The sequence below is a fragment of the Guillardia theta genome (assembly GCF_000315625.1).
Source record: "Guillardia theta CCMP2712 unplaced genomic scaffold GUITHscaffold_20, whole genome shotgun sequence".
Taxonomy (NCBI): domain Eukaryota; class Cryptophyceae; order Pyrenomonadales; family Geminigeraceae; genus Guillardia; species Guillardia theta.
Genome location: NW_005434654.1, coordinates 641,099 through 661,335, shown reverse-complemented (window position 1 = coordinate 661,335; position 20,237 = coordinate 641,099). Strand labels below are relative to the sequence as shown.

At 49.6% G+C, this 20,237-nt stretch overlaps 10 protein-coding genes across 10 annotated transcripts; 4 read left to right on the top strand and 6 right to left on the bottom strand.

Annotated features, from left to right (window-relative positions):
- Positions 1–811: 811 nt before the first annotated feature.
- On the bottom strand, positions 812–2,359 carry GUITHDRAFT_151713 (hypothetical protein). Its single transcript, XM_005835786.1, has 5 exons — positions 2,178–2,359; positions 2,078–2,126; positions 1,521–1,731; positions 1,451–1,471; positions 812–1,382 (listed from the first exon to the last, which is right to left on the bottom strand). Exons 1-5 carry the CDS (start codon positions 2,346–2,348, stop codon positions 1,352–1,354), a joined length of 483 nt encoding a protein of 160 aa, XP_005835843.1. The 5' UTR covers positions 2,349–2,359; the 3' UTR covers positions 812–1,351.
- Positions 2,360–4,897: 2,538 nt separating this feature from the next.
- GUITHDRAFT_105486 (hypothetical protein) lies at positions 4,898–5,352 on the top strand (the record flags this gene model as incomplete). Its single annotated transcript, XM_005835785.1, has 3 exons — positions 4,898–5,101; positions 5,155–5,209; positions 5,267–5,352. 3 exons carry the CDS (start codon positions 4,898–4,900, stop codon positions 5,350–5,352), a joined length of 345 nt encoding a protein of 114 aa, XP_005835842.1.
- Positions 5,353–5,791: 439 nt separating this feature from the next.
- On the bottom strand, positions 5,792–6,745 carry GUITHDRAFT_105485 (hypothetical protein; the record flags this gene model as incomplete). The annotated part of the gene is made up of 1 exon (XM_005835784.1): positions 5,792–6,745. One exon carries the CDS (start codon positions 6,743–6,745, stop codon positions 5,792–5,794), a length of 954 nt encoding a protein of 317 aa, XP_005835841.1.
- Positions 6,746–7,037: 292 nt separating this feature from the next.
- Positions 7,038–7,851, top strand: GUITHDRAFT_105484 (hypothetical protein; the record flags this gene model as incomplete). Its single annotated transcript, XM_005835783.1, has 2 exons — positions 7,038–7,325; positions 7,372–7,851. The coding sequence occupies 2 exons, from the start codon at positions 7,038–7,040 to the stop codon at positions 7,849–7,851; spliced, it is 768 nt and encodes a 255-aa protein (XP_005835840.1).
- Positions 7,852–7,913: 62 nt separating this feature from the next.
- On the bottom strand, positions 7,914–9,442 carry GUITHDRAFT_105483 (hypothetical protein; the record flags this gene model as incomplete). The annotated part of the gene is made up of 8 exons (XM_005835782.1): positions 7,914–8,070; positions 8,123–8,178; positions 8,230–8,383; positions 8,431–8,552; positions 8,601–8,830; positions 8,887–8,990; positions 9,051–9,143; positions 9,192–9,442. 8 exons carry the CDS (start codon positions 9,440–9,442, stop codon positions 7,914–7,916), a joined length of 1,167 nt encoding a protein of 388 aa, XP_005835839.1.
- Positions 9,443–10,026: 584 nt separating this feature from the next.
- GUITHDRAFT_105482 (hypothetical protein) lies at positions 10,027–11,259 on the top strand (the record flags this gene model as incomplete). The annotated part of the gene is made up of 5 exons (XM_005835781.1): positions 10,027–10,636; positions 10,690–10,826; positions 10,868–10,984; positions 11,036–11,077; positions 11,137–11,259. 5 exons carry the CDS (start codon positions 10,027–10,029, stop codon positions 11,257–11,259), a joined length of 1,029 nt encoding a protein of 342 aa, XP_005835838.1.
- Positions 11,260–11,264: 5 nt separating this feature from the next.
- GUITHDRAFT_105481 (hypothetical protein) lies at positions 11,265–13,694 on the bottom strand (the record flags this gene model as incomplete). The annotated part of the gene is made up of 19 exons (XM_005835780.1): positions 11,265–11,294; positions 11,338–11,439; positions 11,490–11,549; positions 11,599–11,658; positions 11,810–11,863; positions 11,940–11,997; positions 12,049–12,104; positions 12,157–12,220; positions 12,265–12,307; positions 12,357–12,418; positions 12,463–12,532; positions 12,580–12,637; positions 12,687–12,746; positions 12,795–12,857; positions 12,915–12,995; positions 13,058–13,168; positions 13,226–13,295; positions 13,345–13,410; positions 13,462–13,694. The coding sequence occupies 19 exons, from the start codon at positions 13,692–13,694 to the stop codon at positions 11,265–11,267; spliced, it is 1,401 nt and encodes a 466-aa protein (XP_005835837.1).
- A 1,123-nt stretch (positions 13,695–14,817) lies between these two features.
- Positions 14,818–15,160, top strand: GUITHDRAFT_105480 (hypothetical protein; the record flags this gene model as incomplete). The annotated part of the gene is made up of 2 exons (XM_005835779.1): positions 14,818–14,954; positions 15,034–15,160. 2 exons carry the CDS (start codon positions 14,818–14,820, stop codon positions 15,158–15,160), a joined length of 264 nt encoding a protein of 87 aa, XP_005835836.1.
- A 204-nt stretch (positions 15,161–15,364) lies between these two features.
- Positions 15,365–17,140, bottom strand: GUITHDRAFT_157482 (hypothetical protein; the record flags this gene model as incomplete). The annotated part of the gene is made up of 1 exon (XM_005835778.1): positions 15,365–17,140. The coding sequence occupies one exon, from the start codon at positions 17,138–17,140 to the stop codon at positions 15,365–15,367; it is 1,776 nt and encodes a 591-aa protein (XP_005835835.1).
- Positions 17,141–18,705: 1,565 nt separating this feature from the next.
- On the bottom strand, positions 18,706–19,503 carry GUITHDRAFT_151708 (hypothetical protein; the record flags this gene model as incomplete). Its single annotated transcript, XM_005835777.1, has 2 exons — positions 19,005–19,503; positions 18,706–18,856 (listed from the first exon to the last, which is right to left on the bottom strand). A coding segment is annotated over exon 1 (323 nt), but the record flags the coding sequence as incomplete, so codon positions are not given.
- Positions 19,504–20,237: the final 734 nt, after the last annotated feature.

Below are 20,237 nucleotides of genomic sequence, written 5' to 3'. Positions count from 1 at the left end.
GTCCCTGAACGTGATCTAAACTCTCAGCTTGTACTTGCGTTTCTTGAAGATGATGCAGAAATTCCTCACGAACAACGTGCTTGTCGTTGCTCTGATACCTTATTGCAGGGACCCCCTGGGGTTCAAACTCGGAAAACTTCAACGCCCACCCACTCCGCGCAGGACTTCGGTCATGCGCATTGAGATGACAAGAGACCTTGGGATGAACTGATGTGTAGTCATCCCCATTGACATCTGAAAATGGATAAAGACCTCAGTCGAGCTTTGTTCTCGCCGGGCCCGATCGCGCTGGCGGACATGACTGAGGTCCTGATTGGCGATGATTTAGCATCGCTGGCAGACACCATGTGCTCTCCAACACCCCCAACATCGCTCACCCAAACAAGCGCCTTGAAGGGGGTCGCTCAACGTGATGCTAGTTTGCCGGGACTCAGTCGAAATCATCTCTCAAAGGACGCGCCAGACGAAGTTGCCTGGCTGGAGGAACAAGAAGCCGTGATGCGAATGTAAGACTCCTCCACTTCTACGATCTTTTCTGATCAGATTGAATGACGATTGTGCTAGGCTTCAAGAGATGGAGATAAGGAGGAGATTTGATGTACACAAAGAGACTGAAAGAGGACGAATAAGGAAAGAGATCAGGCTCTCAAACGCTCAAGAAGGTTTTTTCTTCTTGTTCTTTGTCGTTACCGACTACCAACATTGAAGCAGCCAAGCACCACCCTTCAGGAGTGAGTGACGATACGTCAACTCTTGGAGAGTAAGGAATCAAATATTGTGCGGTGCCATGAAAGTATCATCTGATGATTTTCAGTTTCAAAGGAGAGTTTCATTCAAACATCAATAGACCTGGGCTGATGAAAAGAATGCTCGAGTGGGCTAGGCATCTAGGATTGAGGCGGAAACACAAGGCGTACAATCGGAATGTGGTATGTATCATAATGCTTCCTCAAGGGACATTGGCCCTCATGGTCATGTAGACTTCGGACGGGAGGAGACTTGGTACTGCGTCAGTCGAAGCAGAGGTGGTCCTTGCGAACCATTCGAGGTAACAAGATTTAGAATTCCTCCATGCATCACAAACGCTGAATGCATACCAGAGTGACAGTCCTTGACCATAACTTGGAGAGCCTTATGATGAAAGATGCGTGACAACATCTTGTGCTTGTATTATAGTGAGATGAATGTAGAGCGAGAATTCAAAACACTCCCATATAAATTTCAGTTGTGCAATGATGAAATTAAACAAAAATTTCGAACAAATGAATCGAGGCACAAAATGGAGATTCACCCTTGTGACCTCCAAGCTCAAACTACACTCTTGGCAAAAACTTTAAGACCGCGAGAATGTTTAGTATCTGTCGCGATCGTCATGGCCATACCTGAAAACACCATATATGTCAATCGCAGACCGTGCAAACCCTCAGAGGAAGGAATAAAACAAGATTACCTCCTGCCTCCGTCTCCGTAACTGTAAAAAAGAATCAGCGGTCTTGTAAAACAAAATATTTGAGTCTCACCGATCGCCTCCTCCTCGACGTCCGTCACCACGGAAGCCGCCTGAGCGCATTCCACCGCCACCGCCACCGCCTCTCGGACCATCTCCACGTGGCCTTGACATGTTCACGCGGATGTTTCTTCCCATCCACTCAACATTGTCGGTTTTGGAGATAGCATACTCAGCATCAGCGATCGTAGAGTAGGTGACAAAGCCAAAGCCACGACTCCTTCCTGAAGGCAGATCCAGCAACGCTCAAGACAAGAACGAACCAGGATACAACAGGCAAGCATTCAGAATCTCTAGATCAATCTCTCTGATACATCCCACGCACATGGCCAAAAAGAAAAATCGAGAAAGGAGAGAGGCAAGAACAGAAGAAAGACGGCAGAACTCTCGGTCGCAAGCTCCCTTCGACAACATCGTATCAGAGGAAATGCTCGATCGCAGGGGAGGCTCTCATGCTTTTCAACAATCTCGTGCTAGGCGCCAATCAATCTCAAACGGAAAACTTGGCCTTCCCATGAAATCATCTCTGATGTACAAACAAAGCGGGCTCAAAATTTCGGATCATCGAACCAGGATCATCGCGGTCCATAATCACGGTGGTGTCGTCAACTTTGCCAAACTGCAGCAAGTCGTTTAGGAAGAATGACAGTTGAGCAAGGTTGGAGCTTACCTGACTGAAGTACTGCATGAGATCTTCTCCCCTCGTGTCGAAAGAAAGATTTCCGACGTACAACTTGGTGCCGCCGTCTGCTCCAGCTGGACGGTCTCCAGATTTGTACGAACCACGGTCGTCCCTGCGCCTTGGGGGGCTCTTGGACCTTGAGCGAGATCTTCTTTCCATCTTCTTGAGTCTACACAAATCCATGAATCATCTCTCAACCCCAACCCAAAGGAACGAGCCAAGTCATTGACCATCAACTCAAGAGCAAGACCCATGGGTGCAGGACGAGCGAGGGTATGGACAAAGAGCGTGCAGGTCTGGTTGGAAGCAGGGGCAGTGATGAGGGATAATCTCTTGTCAAGGGACGGCAGAGGAGAGGAGGGGCCGAGGGGAGGAGGAAGGGAGGAGGAAGCATACCGACGAGGAGAGCGGCAACGAGTGCTGAGAGGGCTGCAGGGAACTGGGGGACTAAATGCAGGGGAATCTAGTACCAGAGAATATAAACCAGTACAAAATGAGAGCTCAGGTACCAATAAATTTGAATATAAAAGTTTACTCAAAAACATCTTCTTGTACCCTCTTGTTACAGCAACAGGTAAATAATTAGGTAGATATGTACAGATTGGCTATGTATCCAGTACCACATCCCTTCCTGGTACAAATTCAGTCCATGGGGTGGGACCTGCAGGGATTATCCGGGATCCTATGCTACCTAGGGGTCCTAGAGAGGTCCTAGTGAGATCATGAGCCACAGCCGTAGTCCCCGGTTATGATAATTGAAATTTCCTATGACCAGCTGTCTTAGTAGCGCCCGTAGCCTGGTAGTTTCAAGGCCCAGTCGGAAGTCCTGATTGTCCTCGTACTGATCTTTAACTTAACTTTGAGTAAAGGGCCCGACCCATCATCAAGGCTGTGCGGCCGGGCGGCGGCCCGGCTCGAGTGTCCGGGCCGAGCACACCGGGCGCCCGCGCGGAGTCGCCGGACTGGCGTGGCTCCGAGTCCCGGCGCTGACTCCCGCGGCCGGGCAGTGAGTCACGGGCCCGGTCAGTCCGATCGTCGGCCGCCGGGGCGGCCGCCGGGGCCGTACGGTATGGTCCGATCGGACTCCGGGTCCGGACCGTCCGGATCAGTGCCGGTGACGGACCAGGACTGACCTGTCCGGATCTGATTCAAGTCACTGATGAGATTAACTTTGAGTAAGGAGACCTCGGCACTGCCGCAAGCGTTCCAGTGGTCACGGGCCCCAACAGGCGCGAGCCGGTGTAGCCCTGCGAGACGGGTCACACCTCGGGCCTCCGAATATCACCAGCCTACCCGTGGTCTGCCCCGAAATAGATAGGGGTGGGTCTGATTCAGCTGCCACTCCGGCGCACTCGCAGGCCGCATTGTCATGGCCCTCAAGGGGTGGGTCAGCCTGATATAGTAAGATGGGGTGGAATAGATGGGGAGAAAGGGGGGGTGGGGGTGAGGAGAGGTCGTATCGAATGGAAGGTGCTGTCTGTTAAATCGACGAGAGGGACATGAGGACGGGTAGGAGATTGACTACAAGGGTGCAATGATGACTATAGGGGCTTCATGTGACTACAAGGACGAAGGGGTCGGAGATAATTTGACTATAAGGATGCGTATATGTATTATAGAGGTGAAGTTGATAGGTCTTATTGACTATAGGACACACTGAAAAAAGACAACTGGGAAGTGTCCTGCTCTATCAGTCGTACGGGCGTACTCAAGTGCGAAAATGGTTCGGCAGACCAGAAAAGTAAAGGCAGGCAGCCAGCAGGCAGGCAGATACTTTGGGAAGATAGGCATGAGGTAAAGTGAGAGCCGAATGAGAACGTGACAGCGCGATACAGACGATGGTGCATAGGGCACGATAAGATAAGAAAGATAGGACAAATCAGTTTGCTGAGAAAAGCATCGGGAAAAGCGAACTTAAGATAGAATGATCGAGACCAGACCGAGTCCTGCTTGTTGATTTGTTGAACCTAAAACAAACCTTTCGGACCGAATAAGCTTCCATGAAATGTTTATGGAGCGATGAGCATGATGGCGACAAGCATTGTGTTAGATGTCTGCAAACGCTCTTTTATGATAGTTGAGCATTTCAGCACCAAAAGTTATGAAGATATAGCTAGCTTCCCAGAAAACCTTATCGTTTTTATGAGAAATTGCATAGATAGGCATCTGTTGTCGTCAGAATATGCGAGCAGAAGTTGCTTGTTACCTTGAAATGGCCCGCAACTATCTTGATGTTGGCATTAAAGATTAGCTTTGCTTTGTTTGACAGTGTGCTAATCACAGGTTTCGGCGCTCTGACAATGAGACATAGTCTGCGCAAATCAGCACGAGACCTGCAACCAACTTATTCTAAATCGAACAACAACGTTATCATTCCACGGCGGAAGGCTGGAGAATCAATGCGATCAGATTCTTCGCCTGTTGTGATTACTGCAAAAACTTTAGAAAATTTTTATTGCATGCCGTTGAAGGAAGCTGCTTCCCGTCTGGTGAATGAAAGCTTTGCAATAGAAGTTCCTTGCTGATGCGAAATTTCTCAGGGTATTTGTGTAACTTCCATGAAATCAGCCTGCAGGAAGTTCGGAATAAGAAGGTGGCCCTTCCGGCGGTTTCATCTTATGAACATGGGGCAGCACTCGGCAACTCAGTCAACGATGTGCCATCGCGTTTCGAATGATAATGCTTTTGACTCCTCAGAGCATACAACAATGTCATTTGATGACTCTGAAGCTGCCTGGACGGCTCAACTGCTAACTGAACGACTAGTGAATCACGATAGCATCTTGGATCGCCCCAGTGGTCGGGATGATCTGCAAGTCCAGAAACAACAGATTGACAAGAATAGAAACATCTCATTTCGTGGAGAAAACGTCAATGATTGCAAGATTTCAATTTTGAACCAATGGTCTAAGGTAACCGCTCACTACGTGATGTTCACACGTACTTTTCTTGACTTCCATACCAGATCAGCAAAGAGCCAGAACTTTTCATGCTTGCTTGCCGGCCCATGGGAGATTACGGTGCAAGATCTTTGATTAAGTTTTGAGTTACGATTCCTAATCTTCGACTTTGGGCAGGGTGGATGAAGAATGATCCGCCAGAAGACTCAGGCGACGATCTTGCATTTCTCGTTGGCGGAATTGATGTTTGCAACGTGAATTGAGTTGTTTTTGTTTGTTTTCCTCGTGTGTACTTAAGTGTGTGTTTACAAAATTTCTTATTTTACAAGTGTTTGATAGTAAGATCGTGTGAAAGATGTGAAATAAAATCAAGCCTTTCAAGGGCGTAGTGTGTGGCGAATATTGAGCTATATCTTTTGATCAGATTGGATCGGTGAAACTGACCTCTGATTGAAAATCGTGGTTCAGCTGCTCTAGCCTTACAAGAAGCCTGTTGGACGAGCAGGACCGTTTGTGACCTGAAAGCTTTCAGCGCAGCAATCTCTCTCATCATCTCTTACCATGTAACTTTCTTTCCGATCCTTCACCTGTTGACATGTCCTGCAAAAGAACGACTCGTGACAATACTTCTGGAGCTCGAGAAATTCTGACTTAGGGCTGAGCTCCTGCAAAAAACTATCAGGTGCAATCATCGCCTCTGAGTTAACTTTCCTTCTTCCATCGGAAATATTCCATGAAAGCAGCGCCGTCTTGGTCAAGTCTGCGAAGCTCTTGAGCCAAGTGCTGCACGGAATTAAAATTGTCCAGGAGCAGAACACAGTGCGAGCATGGGAGGAATTTATGCACGTTTGGCGCTCCTTTGTAGATGGGTAGTACTCCAGCCATCATGGCTTCGTAAATCTTCTCAGAGACGTAATCGTTGTCGACTTCGTTCTCTAGGACAAGTGCGAACTTGTATTGTCTCATGGACTTGACCTTTCCCTCTGTGCCTGGAGGAGAGATGGCATTGTTGAGAACCCTGCCGAATGACTTGACAGGCACAAGATCCATGAGCTCTCTCAGAAATCTGGTTCGCTCCCACGATGCTGCAGCATTGGAAATGAAAGCAGACACTAGTGCTTCAGTGGACCATTCGTGAGGCGGTGGGCGGTACAGATCCTTCCAGTCCGCATAGCTGCAGTACAGTGAGGGAACATGCGCAGACAACTTCCACGACACCTCGAAATCAAAGAGATGTCCTCTTCCTATTTTTGCCCACGACCAGAACAAGGAGTGCTTGTGCTTTGGCTCTCCTTCGAAGACTGCAAACTGTTGCCCTGCAGCTTTTGGAGGAAGAGATGCCTGATGCTCCTCTCTATTGTACATGCCAGCATAAAGCCACACCATATCTGCTACAGCCGCAAGACTTTGATTAGTCGTCCACGTGCATTCCCACCTCGAGCGGTTCCTGGAGCTTGTGACGGTTGCGCAAGTTTCACGAATCTCACTCTGCATCGACCATGCTCCTGTCGATCTCCATAGCCGAGGAGAGAAGATGCTTACACCTCTCCCTCTCTCGCTCGCCCTGCATTCTTCCGCTTCCCCGCTCATGTCCTGGTCCAGGCACTTGGCCATTGTCGCCAAGCTGGCGATCAGCATGAGGCGCCGCATCTGCATGCCTTCAGCAAAAGCTGCCTCAGAGTTATGGTTAGTAAATAGTGAGAGACAGCTGCAAACAAGTAGGAGGAAAATACAAATTCATCGAGGGCAGTAAAATATGACGTTACTGACGCCGGAGCCTGGCATGATGGCGAAGAGAAGGGAGCGCATGAATCTGTCGTGTGACCTCATGGAGCGATGATTGGCTCTAAGCTTGTCGCAGTGTTGTCTATCACGCCTTGAGACTGAAGACGCAAGTGGTGGCTATGCGGAGTCTTATCGAGAGCCACTAGCAACACGTTCGCCTGTCATGAGCAACAAGTTCGGCTTTCTTCTGCCTTCGGACTTCTTCATGGTGAGAGAATATCTCAAGTCATGGCTCGACGTTGCACAGAAGCATGCTCTTGAGAAGAGCATCGCTACAGCGGGGTGCAAGTTCAGCTATGGCTGGGCTACCACCAGGCTCATGAACAAGTGCTTTCTTTGCTGGCAGATGGCCGCGGTCTCGTCCTGCTGCAGCCGCTTGCAGGCTCTCAAGACGATTCTTCAAGTCTTCATCCCTAGAGCAAAGCTACGGGCTCTCTACCAATGTTTTGTGGTACGAGGAGCCGACAAGCTTGCTTGGCCTGATGCTTGTGTTGCAGAGATTTAGACGTGAATCAGCGCTGCGACGAGCAAAGAGGCTTGTGCGCCAGATAGATGAGACAGGAAGGATGCAGGAAGCCTTACAGCAAGCCTTGCATAAGTGGCAGGATGAGGCTCTATCCAAGCACAGGTCCTCGGCATACGGATACTCTCCTGCTTACTGGAGTCGATCCGACTCCGAGGAGCATGGGACGAATGGGATGCACTCGAGCATCGACAAGGAGATTGACAACCGCAGAGACAGGCGGCTGCTTCAAATCATTCTCAATACATGGCAGGAAGTCGCAGAGCGAAATACTAACAATTTTGCTCGTTGCCTATGGACCTTCTCTTGTTGGTGCAGGGAGGTAAATCGTGTCTGTCAGTATCGAAAAAAGCTACTGAAAGGAATCATAATGTCGAAGGCGTTCAATTTTATGCATTCATATTTTCAAGAATGGAATAAGAGCATCAATGCTCGTAGCATAAGGCTAAGATGAAACTTCAATAATTACGAGAATCTAATCACTTTTGCTTCTGCCAACGTCAACTCAGAGAGTCCCTACAATTCATCATTGTATGATGAAAGCATCATTTTCAACTCGAGATTATCATCCATGCTAGAAGGCATCGCGCAGTAGTCTTGGATGCTGTTCTCGTTGTCCTCTTGTACAGCAATCACGCGAATTGCAGAATTCTCATAGTCAAGGACCATCAATCTGATCTCAACAAGTCAGAAACTTGAGCTGTTTTGTGAACCACTGGCAAGACCTGCGAGAATCGATGACGTTGAGCGAGCACGGCATGTTGAAGCTGGCCTTCAAGAACTGCCAGAGTCTAGTCAAGGGACCAAGGTCAGATGAGAGTTGGATTCGTACCGTGCCATCGGAAGATCCTGCATCTCCTGTTCCTGCAAGTGTCGTGACTTGACCGGTGCTAAGATGCAGCTGGCGGATTCGTTGCCCTTCCATTTCAGCTATGAAAGCATACTTGCCTCCGGCTGATATCACAATGCTCATCGGAAATTCGAACCTGTATGTCGAATTAACGAAGCGAACAATCCAAAGTCAGCGATTCACGTTGCATTCGTTCCAAATCCATTGTCACTTCCGGAGTTTCCGTTTCCTGCTATTGTCGTGACTGCTCCAGTGGAGAGCGTCAACTTCCTGATTGCATGATTTCCCGCGTCAACCACTAAAACCTTCCATGAAATGTAAATTGCAAGACTCAGGCTCCAGCATCGCTTTACCTCTTCACCATTTGGAAGGAAAGCCACATCAGTTGGGCGATTGAAGGAAGAATTAACACCATTGTCAGCATCGTTGAAGCCTTGACTGTATGTCACGTTGCGATTTTGATTTCCTCCTGCTATCGTTGAAACAAGATTCTTGTCCTCCTTGCTCAACAGAACTTTGCGAATGCGATGATTTCCCGAATCTGCAACAAGTATGAAGGAACCATCGGGTGACATGGCCAAGCCTGATTGCAATTTGCATCATTAGTAAAAGAGATCATACTGGGATTCTTTATTGGACCTTCAGGATGGTTGAACAAGGCGTTTGGACCCTCTCCATCTGCAAATCCAGCACCAGAGTCATCGGATCCAGCGACGGTATCTACCACAGCAGGTTTGTCGGGGCTGAGAAAGGGCAGAGGACAGCATGAGAACAAGCCTAACCAAGTTATGAGCGATCAGCACCTTTCTCTTGTGATGATGCGGATGGCATGGTTTCCTCTGTCTGATACGCAAAGACCTGTACGAAGGCTCTGGACAGCCAACCCGCTAGGACTCCTATCATCATGCTCAGGTAAGCAGCAAGAGTTGCTGGCATGAAGTCACTTGAACTTGGCGGAAGACCCGATGCCATCTTTGTATCCTGCCTCTCCAGTTCCCGCCAACAAAGTCACCTGGGACACTACATCATTGCCCTTAACTGTTGTGTTGGATGACATGGTGAAGAGAATCATTACCGTGCCGGTGAATCTATCAAGCACGTAGATCTTATTACCCTTCTCATCTGAAATATAGATGTTTGGGCCCACACCAGTTCCCTCAATTGCTTTCGCCCGATTGAACACAGCGGCTTTCATGCCCGGATTCAATGCAAGATCCGTTTTATCATCTCCATCAATATCCTGATCGTCCGATTCAGGTTGTAGCAGACCTCGTACCTGTCAATTGGCATGTTACGCAGTGAGATAAGGCGAAGCATCAAGACATTGTCAGATTGAGGTCATACCGTGCAAACAGTTCCTTTCATTGTTTTGGCGTGCAACAAGCTGGCTGCGTGCAGCAAGAAAATCGAAACTAGCATGAGCCCACGCATCGTTTGACAGCGAAGCATGGAGCTCAACAGGTTGGTTCAGGGAGGAGGGCAGGGATCAGGGGAGGGAGGAGAGGTGGGGGGGGGAGCAGGGAGCAGGAGAGGCAGAGGGTTCAGCAGCTGCAGCGGCCGCTCCCTCCTTGCGAAAGATCGAGAAGTTTGAATCAAGTACTACCCGGCCCTACTCCAGGGGTGGTCGGAGGGAATAGAGGGGGTACAGGTAAAGTTGCATGCGAGGGGTTCAGTCTCTGAAGTGGAAAGAGAAAAAGCTCAGGGCAGCAATCAAAGTTCTCTATTGCACTTTTGCTGCCCTTCACATTGAGTAAATCATTCTCAGGGTTTGTTGCTTCAATGCATCGACAAGGCAGACGAGCAGCCTCGCGGTATCAGCGAGGGAGAGACATGCACGAGGGCGAGGAGGATGCAGAGACAGGCGACATGCGAGATGCAGAGACAGGCGACATGCGAGATGCTGGGAGAGGCGACATGCGAGATGGAGAGAGAGACGACAGGCGAGATGGAGAGAGAGACGACAGGCGAGATTCTGGGAGAGGCGACTTGCGAGGTGCTCGAGTGACTTCGATCGGTCGACAGCAGAGGGTTGAAAGTTGGTGGGAGACAATGCGGAAACAAGGAGACGAGGGGAAAAGTGCGATGCGTGACTGGGTATGGACTAATGTGGGAGTTCCGCTACAAGAAAAAGTTAGCGATGCGAAGATACACATCAAGGCAGCGTTGAGAAGTGCCGTGTTAGAGGTCAACAAGATAGTAGAAAACACTATGGCAACTCTGGTAGAAGGGCGAACTGGCAATGCCCGACGTGAGCAAAGACCTCCCCAGAGGTTGGAGGATGTAAACATCTGGGAGGAATTCTTCGGTGTGATGATGACTTGCGTTGATCTATCTCTCTGCGAGGGATGGTTGATCCCTGAGGACGTGAACGAGCCCTTCTTTCAACTAGGTGCCTTGAAGTTGCTCCTGTGACTCAGTCGAGGATGACTTGCACTTCCTCAGGCATGCCAGCATCTGCCGTAGCTGAGATTGCTCTGAGATCGCCGAGCTCTTCCTGTACAGAAATCGGGTCAGCGACTATCACGCCTGAGGATCTCATGATGGAGGAGTTTGAGGACATCAGGGATCTGATAGAGGAGGTCTGTTTGCCCCCGGCCCTTCTCTTGTTGAGGCCATTCAGGTACAGAAAGTCAAGCGGGAGATCGCGAGAGTGCGGCCGAATGAGGAGGAGCAGGAGTTCATTCGGAGGTCCGCGATCTGCGCAGGAGGGAAGGAAGTGCCCAGTGCCATCTCGTCGGTGGCTGATGACATGCCGCCTTGACGAGCGCGCTGTTGACGGATATCGCAGGATCGGAGGAGGGAGCTGAATGCAGTGCTCGCTTGTGTGCAGGTGCTGCTTGATTTGAGGGCAACTGTTCGTTTGGTTAACAAAGAGACTATGTGTTACAGCGCGTGGCAATCAAGCTGACGCAGAAGTCCTTCTACAAGGAGCAAGCAGAGGCGATTATGGAGCAGATAGCGCTTCGAGATCGTCTGTCCCACAACGGGAAGGTTAGAGTGAGTTTGGCTTGATGCTCTCAGATGAAAACGATTCCTCCCTGCAGGGCCTGCAAGGTGGCTCAACGTGAGGAGAGCGAAAGCAGATCAGACCTGCGGGTTGACCTTCAAGTTCCTGTTGTTATTCTCTTTCTCTACTTGTGGTTGAGCCGGTCCGTTCATGACCTTGATGGGCCTCGGCTCCGGGTTGTGGTGCTGAGGTGAGAATGAGGACTGCGAACGTCTAGCACCCAACTGCCTGTTACCTGCTCTTCAAGCTCCTTCTGCTCTTGTTTGTCCTCGGGTTTAGTTTGGAACAGCATCTCCTGTATGTACAATGTCGGTGTAAACTACGACTCTCACGCCTTCCATCACCTTCACGATCTGATGAACATCCTTGTTGTTGACTTTTCGCTTCTTCTGCTCTCGAGACTCCTGGGGCTGGCTCAGCGCTGCTCACACTCGCTGCCGCCTCACCTTGAGGCTGGTTCTGGTGAACTCGACGGCGAAGACATGAATGCCTCGTTGAAGATGGAGAACAACCTCCATGACAGGTCAGGGGGCGCAAGATGGAGGAACGAGGTACCTTGGTGCCGGCCTTCCCTTGGATGAGATGCTTCACCTGCGAGACCGACGCGCCCTTTCCTCTCCATCAGACCTCTTGCAATGAGGGAAGGGAGAGCAATCGGCAAAGCAGGCGGGTAGACAAACAGTACCTGGACAGGGGTCTTGTCTACTTGGATGATGAAGTCTCCCTTCTGGATCTTCCCGCTCCTGTCAAGAGCTGCCGTTAGAGGAACTAAGACATTTCATCCTCTTCCGCACTTGGCGGCGACGCTGCCAGGCTTCACGGCCACGACGATCAGCGGGAGCATCAGGCCCTGCAGATACACTCAGTTTCTATGAGGTTGGAGCTTCTCAGGGGCAGCTGACCTGACTAAATCCACCATCGATTGTGATTCCGATACCGACGGGCATGTCGTCCAAGGAGGAGCCGCTGACGGTGCTTTCAGAGAGTTGAAGAGGGTCAAGAGAAGGTACCTGGCAGCAGGTTCCATGGCGGTTCTCTTCTTCAATGCCGCACCTGCAATGGTCCCGATCACTTCAATCGCATACTCTTGGATCCTTCTTACCCCATTGCGTCCCGTTGTCGGCAAGCTTCATTCTCCCCGTCAACGACTTGAGTTTGAGGGCTCTACCATCACCGTCATCGACCAATCACACCTCGAGCAGAAGCACCTGCAGATAGCATTGCACTTGTGTTGCTGCAAGAACTGCCTGATTCCTTGCAGCCCAGCATTTCCCTTCCCTGTGCGAGCAATCAGTCCGACGAACTTGTCTCGGTCCTCGCGTCACCGAATCCTCTCCCATCGATGGTGTGGATCTGTGGGTCAGTCCAGCAGTCTCCTACGCCCTGAAACAATCCTCTCGTCACACGACGAGCTCCCTGCTCAAGTTCAGACCTGCAGATCGCACACGAGCAGGTTGTTCCCTGAGGCCTCCCAGGTCCAGTGAGAGAAGGCCTGAGAACCGTCAAGCACAGCGAGGGCACGGTTGATCATGTCAAGCACCTGTGGAGTGTTCCTCTTCTCGTCACACCAAGACCAATTGTCATTGTACTTGACGTACTCCCCCTGGTCATTCCAGCTACAACGTCAGGAATGACAGTGTGGACAAGAGATCGGCCGCACCTCCACAAACTTCTCCATGGTGCATGTCGGACGGAGCGGCCGGTCTACCAGGATGACAACCATCGCAGGAATGAATTCCACCTGATCATGAGAGTGAGAGGATGGGTAGACGTGCCTGTAGAAGGCAGGGGTTCTTCTTATACTTGTTTGGGGGCTCCTGACTTGTTATAGTCGATCGCCCATTTTCGCGCTTCCATCTGAGTCTCGACATCCTTGTAGTATTGTTTGACGTTTTCCTTCGGGTCCTTGGAGAGCTGCAAGGAGGAAACGAGTCTAGTCAGCCCCTACGTTCCTTGACAGTCAGAAATGACCTTGAGAACAAACAGGCGATCTCTCCCATGCACATCCATGCCGTCAAGAATTTTCATGCGATATGCAGACCTTCAAAACTATTGCTCAGCCTGTCTTGAAAGACAGTTGCAAGTCATACCGCATAGCACCTTCGGCAAAGGGCTTTCTCTCTATCTGAATCTTGATCGCGTTTTGCCTCCATTGTCTGCTCCATATCAGACGAAGCAAGGGTCATTAGAAACGTGCAAAGACGTACTTGAGGATGGGATCATACTCCTTCACGACCGCATTCTCCACTGCATACAGTTCTTTGGGACCAGCGTATGGGTTGCAGATTGGAGCATTCTTCCAGTCGTCGAGCTGCTTAGCACTTTGCATCTCGTGCCGGGGAGGATTTTGCTCGCAATTCTTTCTTACTGGGATCTCCACATTATTCAAAGACGTTACAGCAGGCAGTTTGAAGATGTCTTGTATATTGAAGTGCTGCATGATTCAAATCCTGCAAAGGAGAGTTAGGGGTGAAAGAACTCTGATATCTTCACTGTCGTCATGTTGTCCTCTCATGCCAAAATCTGCACCGGAAGTTGCTAACCAGACCAGGCGAAGAATCCTCCTTTCCTTTAACACTATCGTGTAGCTGCTCAGTCTCTCGACTTCAACATCTCAGTCTTCGTCTAGGGCCCCTCCCAACCACCTGCCGCTTCACGCTCCTCCCTCTCAACCTCCCTTCTACTTCGGCCAACTACTACTAGGTGCCTCCCAGCCTTGGATCGCAAGGTTGAAGATTCCTCCTGACAGTTCTTTTTTTCTCGATTAATCCGTGTATCTTTTTCTTTTCAGTACTGAAATTTCGAATTTTCTTTTTTTCATTCCTCCTCGGAATCTGCCGTTGAGTCCCTCGGGGCATTGTAAAATCTGAGGCGGGTTTACGCGTGCATGTCATGATTTGAACTTGTTCCGGTCACCCGGTCACCCGGTTCACATTACTCGATGTGACCCAGGAAGCTGGCTGACCTCAGTTGTGAAGGGTCGCGCCATGCGCGCCATGAGCCAGAGATAGAGCGGGAGAGGAGAGGAGGACGGGGAGAGAGGAGACGGGAAAAGCAGCTGATGTCGATGCATTTGAGACACTTTCCTGTGGCCTCGTGATGAGGGGGGTTAGATGGAATCAATCTTTATCTGTAGCTCCTAGTATCTGCTTTGTTTGCTGCAGACCGAGGGACGAGGCTGACGTCAAGGAGGTGTTCTAGAACGATGCTAGTTCTCGCGCTGACTTCTTCAACTGTCTCCACTATTCTCTCAATTTATTTGATGTGATCGTCTTCTCTGTGCCCGCATTTAAGATTTTCCCCTTGTTTCATCCCATCTTTGTTGCGTTGGTTTCGCTGTCATGCGAATAAGATTCCACCTGTCATGGTGTGTTTGTATGAAAGAATGTCTCTCTGAATTACGAGCATCGAGATATTCTAGTTTGGTGATCGCTGGCAAGGATGTGATTGACTTGAGTTCGTTGTATGCTTTCATCAAGGTTCCTTAAATCAAGGTTGCGACTGACTGCAGCGTGCAGATGTTGGTTTCGCATCTACCCAGCCTCTTTGTCTGCGGTCGTTCCATGTCGTACTTTTGCAACCCGTACACCGGACAGCAAACGAATGTGACTGTTGGAACTCATGGCATGAATGATGGCTACGTTCCCGTGCCCCACCAGCCTCCTCTTCCTAACCAGTCATGGTTGAAGGGCGGCAACAGGTAAAGTTTGCTCTTGATCTAATAGAGAGAGCGCGTACTAATGTCAGTAGCTGGAGGGAGCTGACCCGCATGTTTGTAGGTGGGTCTATGACGAGATCTATGGGTATGGCCAGCGTCCGATCGACGGGGTGTGGGACGGGCCGGAGGCTCGCGTGCCTGCGATCGATCGTGTACTTGCCCCTCCCCCCTGGAGCGAACTTGATTAAGTGGATTTTAACCCATTGCTTCAACCTTGTAAAGATTTCAATGAAGCCCTGACACAGAGAGTCGATGAATGTTCGTCTCCGAGCTCGATTGAGATACATTCTTCCAGATAAACTGTTCCAAGAGTGAAAGGGTAGGAAACAATTCAGTGTATTACAGACAAGGGCGTGAAGACATTCAATGCCTGCTGTCTCTAAGGCAGCAAGTCAAGTTCTGACCTCGTAATCTCCGGCCTCCGTGAACTCCAATACTCGTTGCTCGTACTTCCGTAGCTGATACCCTCGCACTCGCAGCTCCTCTGGAGGCACCCGCGAGCCGCCGCTCTTGAGCTGCTCTAAAGCCCACCCCTTGTTCTTGACCGTCAGCCCCGTGAGCTTCACTCGGGCTCCTGGAACGGCTTTCACGATCAGTGTTCCATCCAAATCCAAATCCTCGATGAACACGTCAGGGCCGGATACGATCAAAGTAGACTTGGAGGAGATCCGCCCACCCTTGACTTTATGGATGACATCACCAACCCCAACGGCGAACGACGGTGCCAAGATGACTCTGGGACCTGCAACTATCGGTATTCCGTTGAAGACCGTCACAGCGGCGTCTTGTACCTCCACTCCAGCGATTCGTAAGAGCTCTCGGTTGCAAATATAAACATCGGCCTCGCCCGTAGAAGCTGTCATGGGGGGCAGGTTTACACTTGCCAGGCTCACCCCCTTGGCGACAGAATTTTTGACCGGTGAATACGAAAACCAGCGCTTCATCTTCACAAAACTTATCTCTGGTTTCATTTTCTCCGGGAATACCTTGGGGAAATCTTGCATCATACACTCTAGCCTTGTCGGAGTCTGAAAACTTGTCTTGTCACTGTTCTCGTACTTTGGATTAACGAATTCAGGAACTTTCCCATTCGATTCAACCAGAGCCTGAAGGTAGCTTGAAAGCTTGAAAATGATTTGGTTCGTATTGCCAGGATAGGGAGATTCCCCCAGTTTTGGATCGTAGTCCATCTTATCACCCAGCAGGTCTTGAACTTCATTGTACTCTACATTGTTAATCAAGCTTGTTCCATCTGGTCGACGCAATTTCATGATCGCACCGCATGCATCCCCAGCTTTCCTTGGTACAGCCATGGTATTGACGTCTAGATTGTGCTTAGCAGAAATACCAAGACATGCGGGAAGAGGCTTGAAGGCCAAGACGTTCGTATCCTGGAAGAAGTAGATCCACTTATACCCCGCATCAACCAGGTTCTTAGCTACTCCTGTGGTATACAAGAGCCGGTGTACATCGCCATGTCCATGCGGCTTTGTCATCAACTGGTAATTATCATCCGAGTTGAGTGCTAGATGGCCTCCGGTATCCACGATCGCAGGCACCTCGCCTTGCTTCACAAGTATGAATTGACTCCTGTCTGCTCCGAAGTAATTATTTCTTACCAAAAGATCCAAGGTCTTCTGATGAGTTTCATGTGACGTCATGATGATGAAGGGAAGCTTCTGACCAGGAGACATGTCGCAAATGCTTTGTAAAGCCAGCACGTTGTCGATGTAATACTGAAGAAAGCATCTTCCAGTTGTGATTTCAGCAGGCAGTGCAACCTTTATGCCACTGTAACCCAGTCGTTCTCCCAACCCACCAGCCACCAACACGAAGGCACACTGATGCATATTTGCATATCCTTCTCTCTCAAAGTCCAGGATCTCAGTAGATCTTGGTTCTACAGAAAATCCGTCGGCGATTTCTGGTACAAATTCTGCATTGCTGGATATGCCATGTTTAGACTTCAAGAGCAGCTGTCGGGCATTCATGATGTATTCTCGAAGGCCACCAGGGTAATCTTCATTGAGATGCATGGCTTGGTTCAGAAAGCGATGTTTGTCGTCGTCTTGGAACCCAGGTGCTGGCCAATGACCGAACAAATGACCCTGACCCAGGCCAATCAAGCTGGACGCGAATCGAAACTCAACCTCGCTGAGAATGTGCATGTTCGCAGCCAAAGCTGCCTTTCCCTTTCCTCTTGTTGAATGAGAGTCCTGCATGGGAGTGGAGCAAGAAAGATCCTTTATGTCACAAGGCAGGGATCACAGACGACAGCGAATCTGAAGCCCTCCAGCAACTTCAGGATAAAGAATGATGTGCCACGATCTTGTAGCTGCGCACTCAGCTCCAAGGTGCGCTAGACACTTGCAATCACGTGCTGCTGCTGAGTGTTCAGAGGCTTAACCGCTTCTCCCCTCACCCTCCCGACCCCGTGCATCTTGTGCCTGGTTTCCATCACCTCCCAGGACGATGTAGGGGTGCACATGACTGCTTTTAGACCGGTAGTCTCCATGCGTCAGTGACTCGGATCGCATCAGTGATACTAGTCAAGTTCGGCGGCCGCCGGGGCCCCGGGCCCGGCCGCGCCGCGACCCAGCGGCGTGGTGCCGTAACTCCGAGAGTTTTATGCACAGGGGTGACCCCTGCCGGCAGCCCGGTGGGCTACCCCTGCGGGACACCGTCACGGGGGGCATCACTGTCACGTCATGGGCCGGCGGCGGACAAAAATCAGTACGAGGACAATCAGGAGAGTCGAGGAGGCTTGACCCTGACACTCCTGGCAGTCCGATCGCACAGGCAGGCCCACTCGGACAGGGGCCGGGCTGAGGCCAGTGCCACGGGGGTGGAACTCGCGATAAAAGGGTCTAGGACCGGTGTCTTTCCCTCAATGATAGAGGGTATGTTGATGGGGAGGGGGTGGGTAAGTTTGCAGGAAATCGCAATGGCAGCCAGGCCGCGACCAGGTTTAAGGATGATTAAAGCAAAAAGCGCGATGATGACAATTGTCAAAACCTCACAGTCTATCAGAGAAATGTGAGTTCTATCTCATGATACCAATGATTCGGATGTCACTATCGCTCTTTTTAATGTTTTCTACTTTTCGTATACCTCTTTTTCGACTTGCAACCAGCAATGTCACGTAATCCCCGAAACCCGGGCATGTTACCATTGAGGCCTCCATCCCATTGTGCTGATTTAGCATAAATTCGTCTTCGCCTGTTCTTATGTGTGCTGTTCTCAGCTTCCCCGTCATTATCTGATCCATTCCGTACGTTGAAAGTGTCCCGTTCATGCGGTTGGCTGAGGACAATTCGTTTTTTCGAATGCTCGTACACAAAGGGCAGGTCAGGGTCCACCTTTTTACATAACTCTGTGCAAGCCTGATTGAATTTTCTCAAGAAATCCTTCTTGTTCAGATGGCCAATCAATGACCACAGATTCTCCACACTATCGGTGCAGAGAGTTCGTGAGTTGAAGTCATAGTCTCCGTCTCCAAGCACATGTCTCTTATTTTTCACGTACTGCTGTACTTGCAGATGAGTATCAATTGCCACTATGAAACCTTCAAACGCGACAGAAGATAATCCTTTCACGTGTTTCTGGCTGACCGTGGTCCAGTCGATCCCTTCCAACAACCAACTCCGAGCTTCGCGTACTAGACGTATCCTCTCTGAAACTGTCAGACCTCTTTGATCGAATGCTTTGTGAAGGCCAGACATACTTTCTGCCATTCTGGCTGTCGCTTCATGCCCTTCTGCCTTCAGTAGACTGATGGCTTTTTCACTGAACATCTTCAGCATGATATCCACAGATTGTGGATCGGCGGTTCCATCGACCTCCATCTGAGACATCCATGATGGATTCTTCTTGGCGATATCACTGTAAGCTTTATGCCATATCTTGGCTTCCGGTGAAGACGATTGTGACTTCCCTGATCCAATCGAATGCCTGACATTCTTCAACAAGTGGTTAATGCACGGTGAGAAGAATAACAACTTCTTGGTGATAGGAGAGATGACGGGATTGGACAGCCATTCGTCAAATTTAAAGCGGATCTTGTTTTCATCCAGCTCATTTAGCCCATCTGCTATCCTTCGCTCCATCTCCCATGGAGTGTATGTTTCTTCCTCATCTTGATTGTCATTGGCTAATGACAGAACTTCTTCGTATCCATACCTTCGGCAAAATATTTTCAGCCTACAGAACATGTCTTTCAAGGTCAATCTTGGCCTCTTGCTCGTGCTACATCTTAGCGTCTTCTCATTCTGAACCTGCCATATGGCCTGGTTGCGTCGCAATTGCAAAACAAAATTTTTGATATCTCTCATCTCCGGCACATCCATGTGTACCATTCCCGACTGAGGTGTGACTGACAATGACGACAGGTCTTCCCCATCGTATTCATCGGCATTGTTCAAGGTGCACTCACTCTCAATGTCGTGCTCTGAAATTGGAGGCTCGAACTTGAATAGCCCTGAAATGTATGCAGCAATAGAGGAACATAGAGTTCGATCATCCATACTGGTTGCCTAAATCTGCTTCGCAATCTTCGAATTCTTTACAAAAACCAGCATTGATCATCGTCTTGTCCATCGCCAACACGTGGATACCATCTACAAGGTTAGTACTCATCATTTCGCTGTAATTGTCCAAAATTTCGCTACATATTCTTGACCTTTTCACATCTCGTGTTTTCATGTCAGCACTTTGATGCTTGCAAAGAGTAGAGATGCATGGCAGAGGCAAGTTATGTAAAGCCTGATCAGAATGGAAATTGTCTGTAAACTTGTTCCCTGGCCCTGACAGGAACCGCAACATTGTCGCATTGCCAAGGTTTTTGAGTGTTGATGCGAAACTGATAATCTCCGGGGAGAATCTCATGCCCCTCGAATCTTTCGCTCTAAAACTTTGACGACACCAATCCATTACCAAGTACGGCATGATTTTGTGTGTTGTTCTGAAAGCGTCGATATCATTACTGGCAAACATCACCAATTCAGAAACTACATCTGGCAATCCACAAGCATGTAAGTTTGAAACTGCTCTTTCGACATTGCATATCGCAGAGAACTCATGCTCCGATGTTTTCTTTTGTGCTTGACACAGAGAGTCGTGCTCACTCAGAATCCTTCGGATGATTTCACATCGGGTGTTGCCATCAAGGGTTCTGAACGTTTCACAAACTGTCTGAATGAACAGCTCGGAGTCTGCCTTGGTGTGCTTCTTTGGGGGACATGGATCAACATGCTCATCCGACAATTT

Coding starts and splice junctions, on each gene's coding strand:
- GUITHDRAFT_151713 (XM_005835786.1), bottom strand. CDS start 2,348: ATGGAAAGAAGATCTCGCTCAAGGTCCAAGAGCCCCCCAAGGCGCAGG. Junction 2,127..2,177: donor TCATGCAGTACTTCAGTCAG/GTAAGCTCCAAC, acceptor GACTTGCTGCAG/TTTGGCAAAGTTGACGACAC. Junction 1,472..1,520: donor CGTCGAGGAGGAGGCGATCG/GTGAGACTCAAA, acceptor TCTTTTTTACAG/TTACGGAGACGGAGGCAGGA.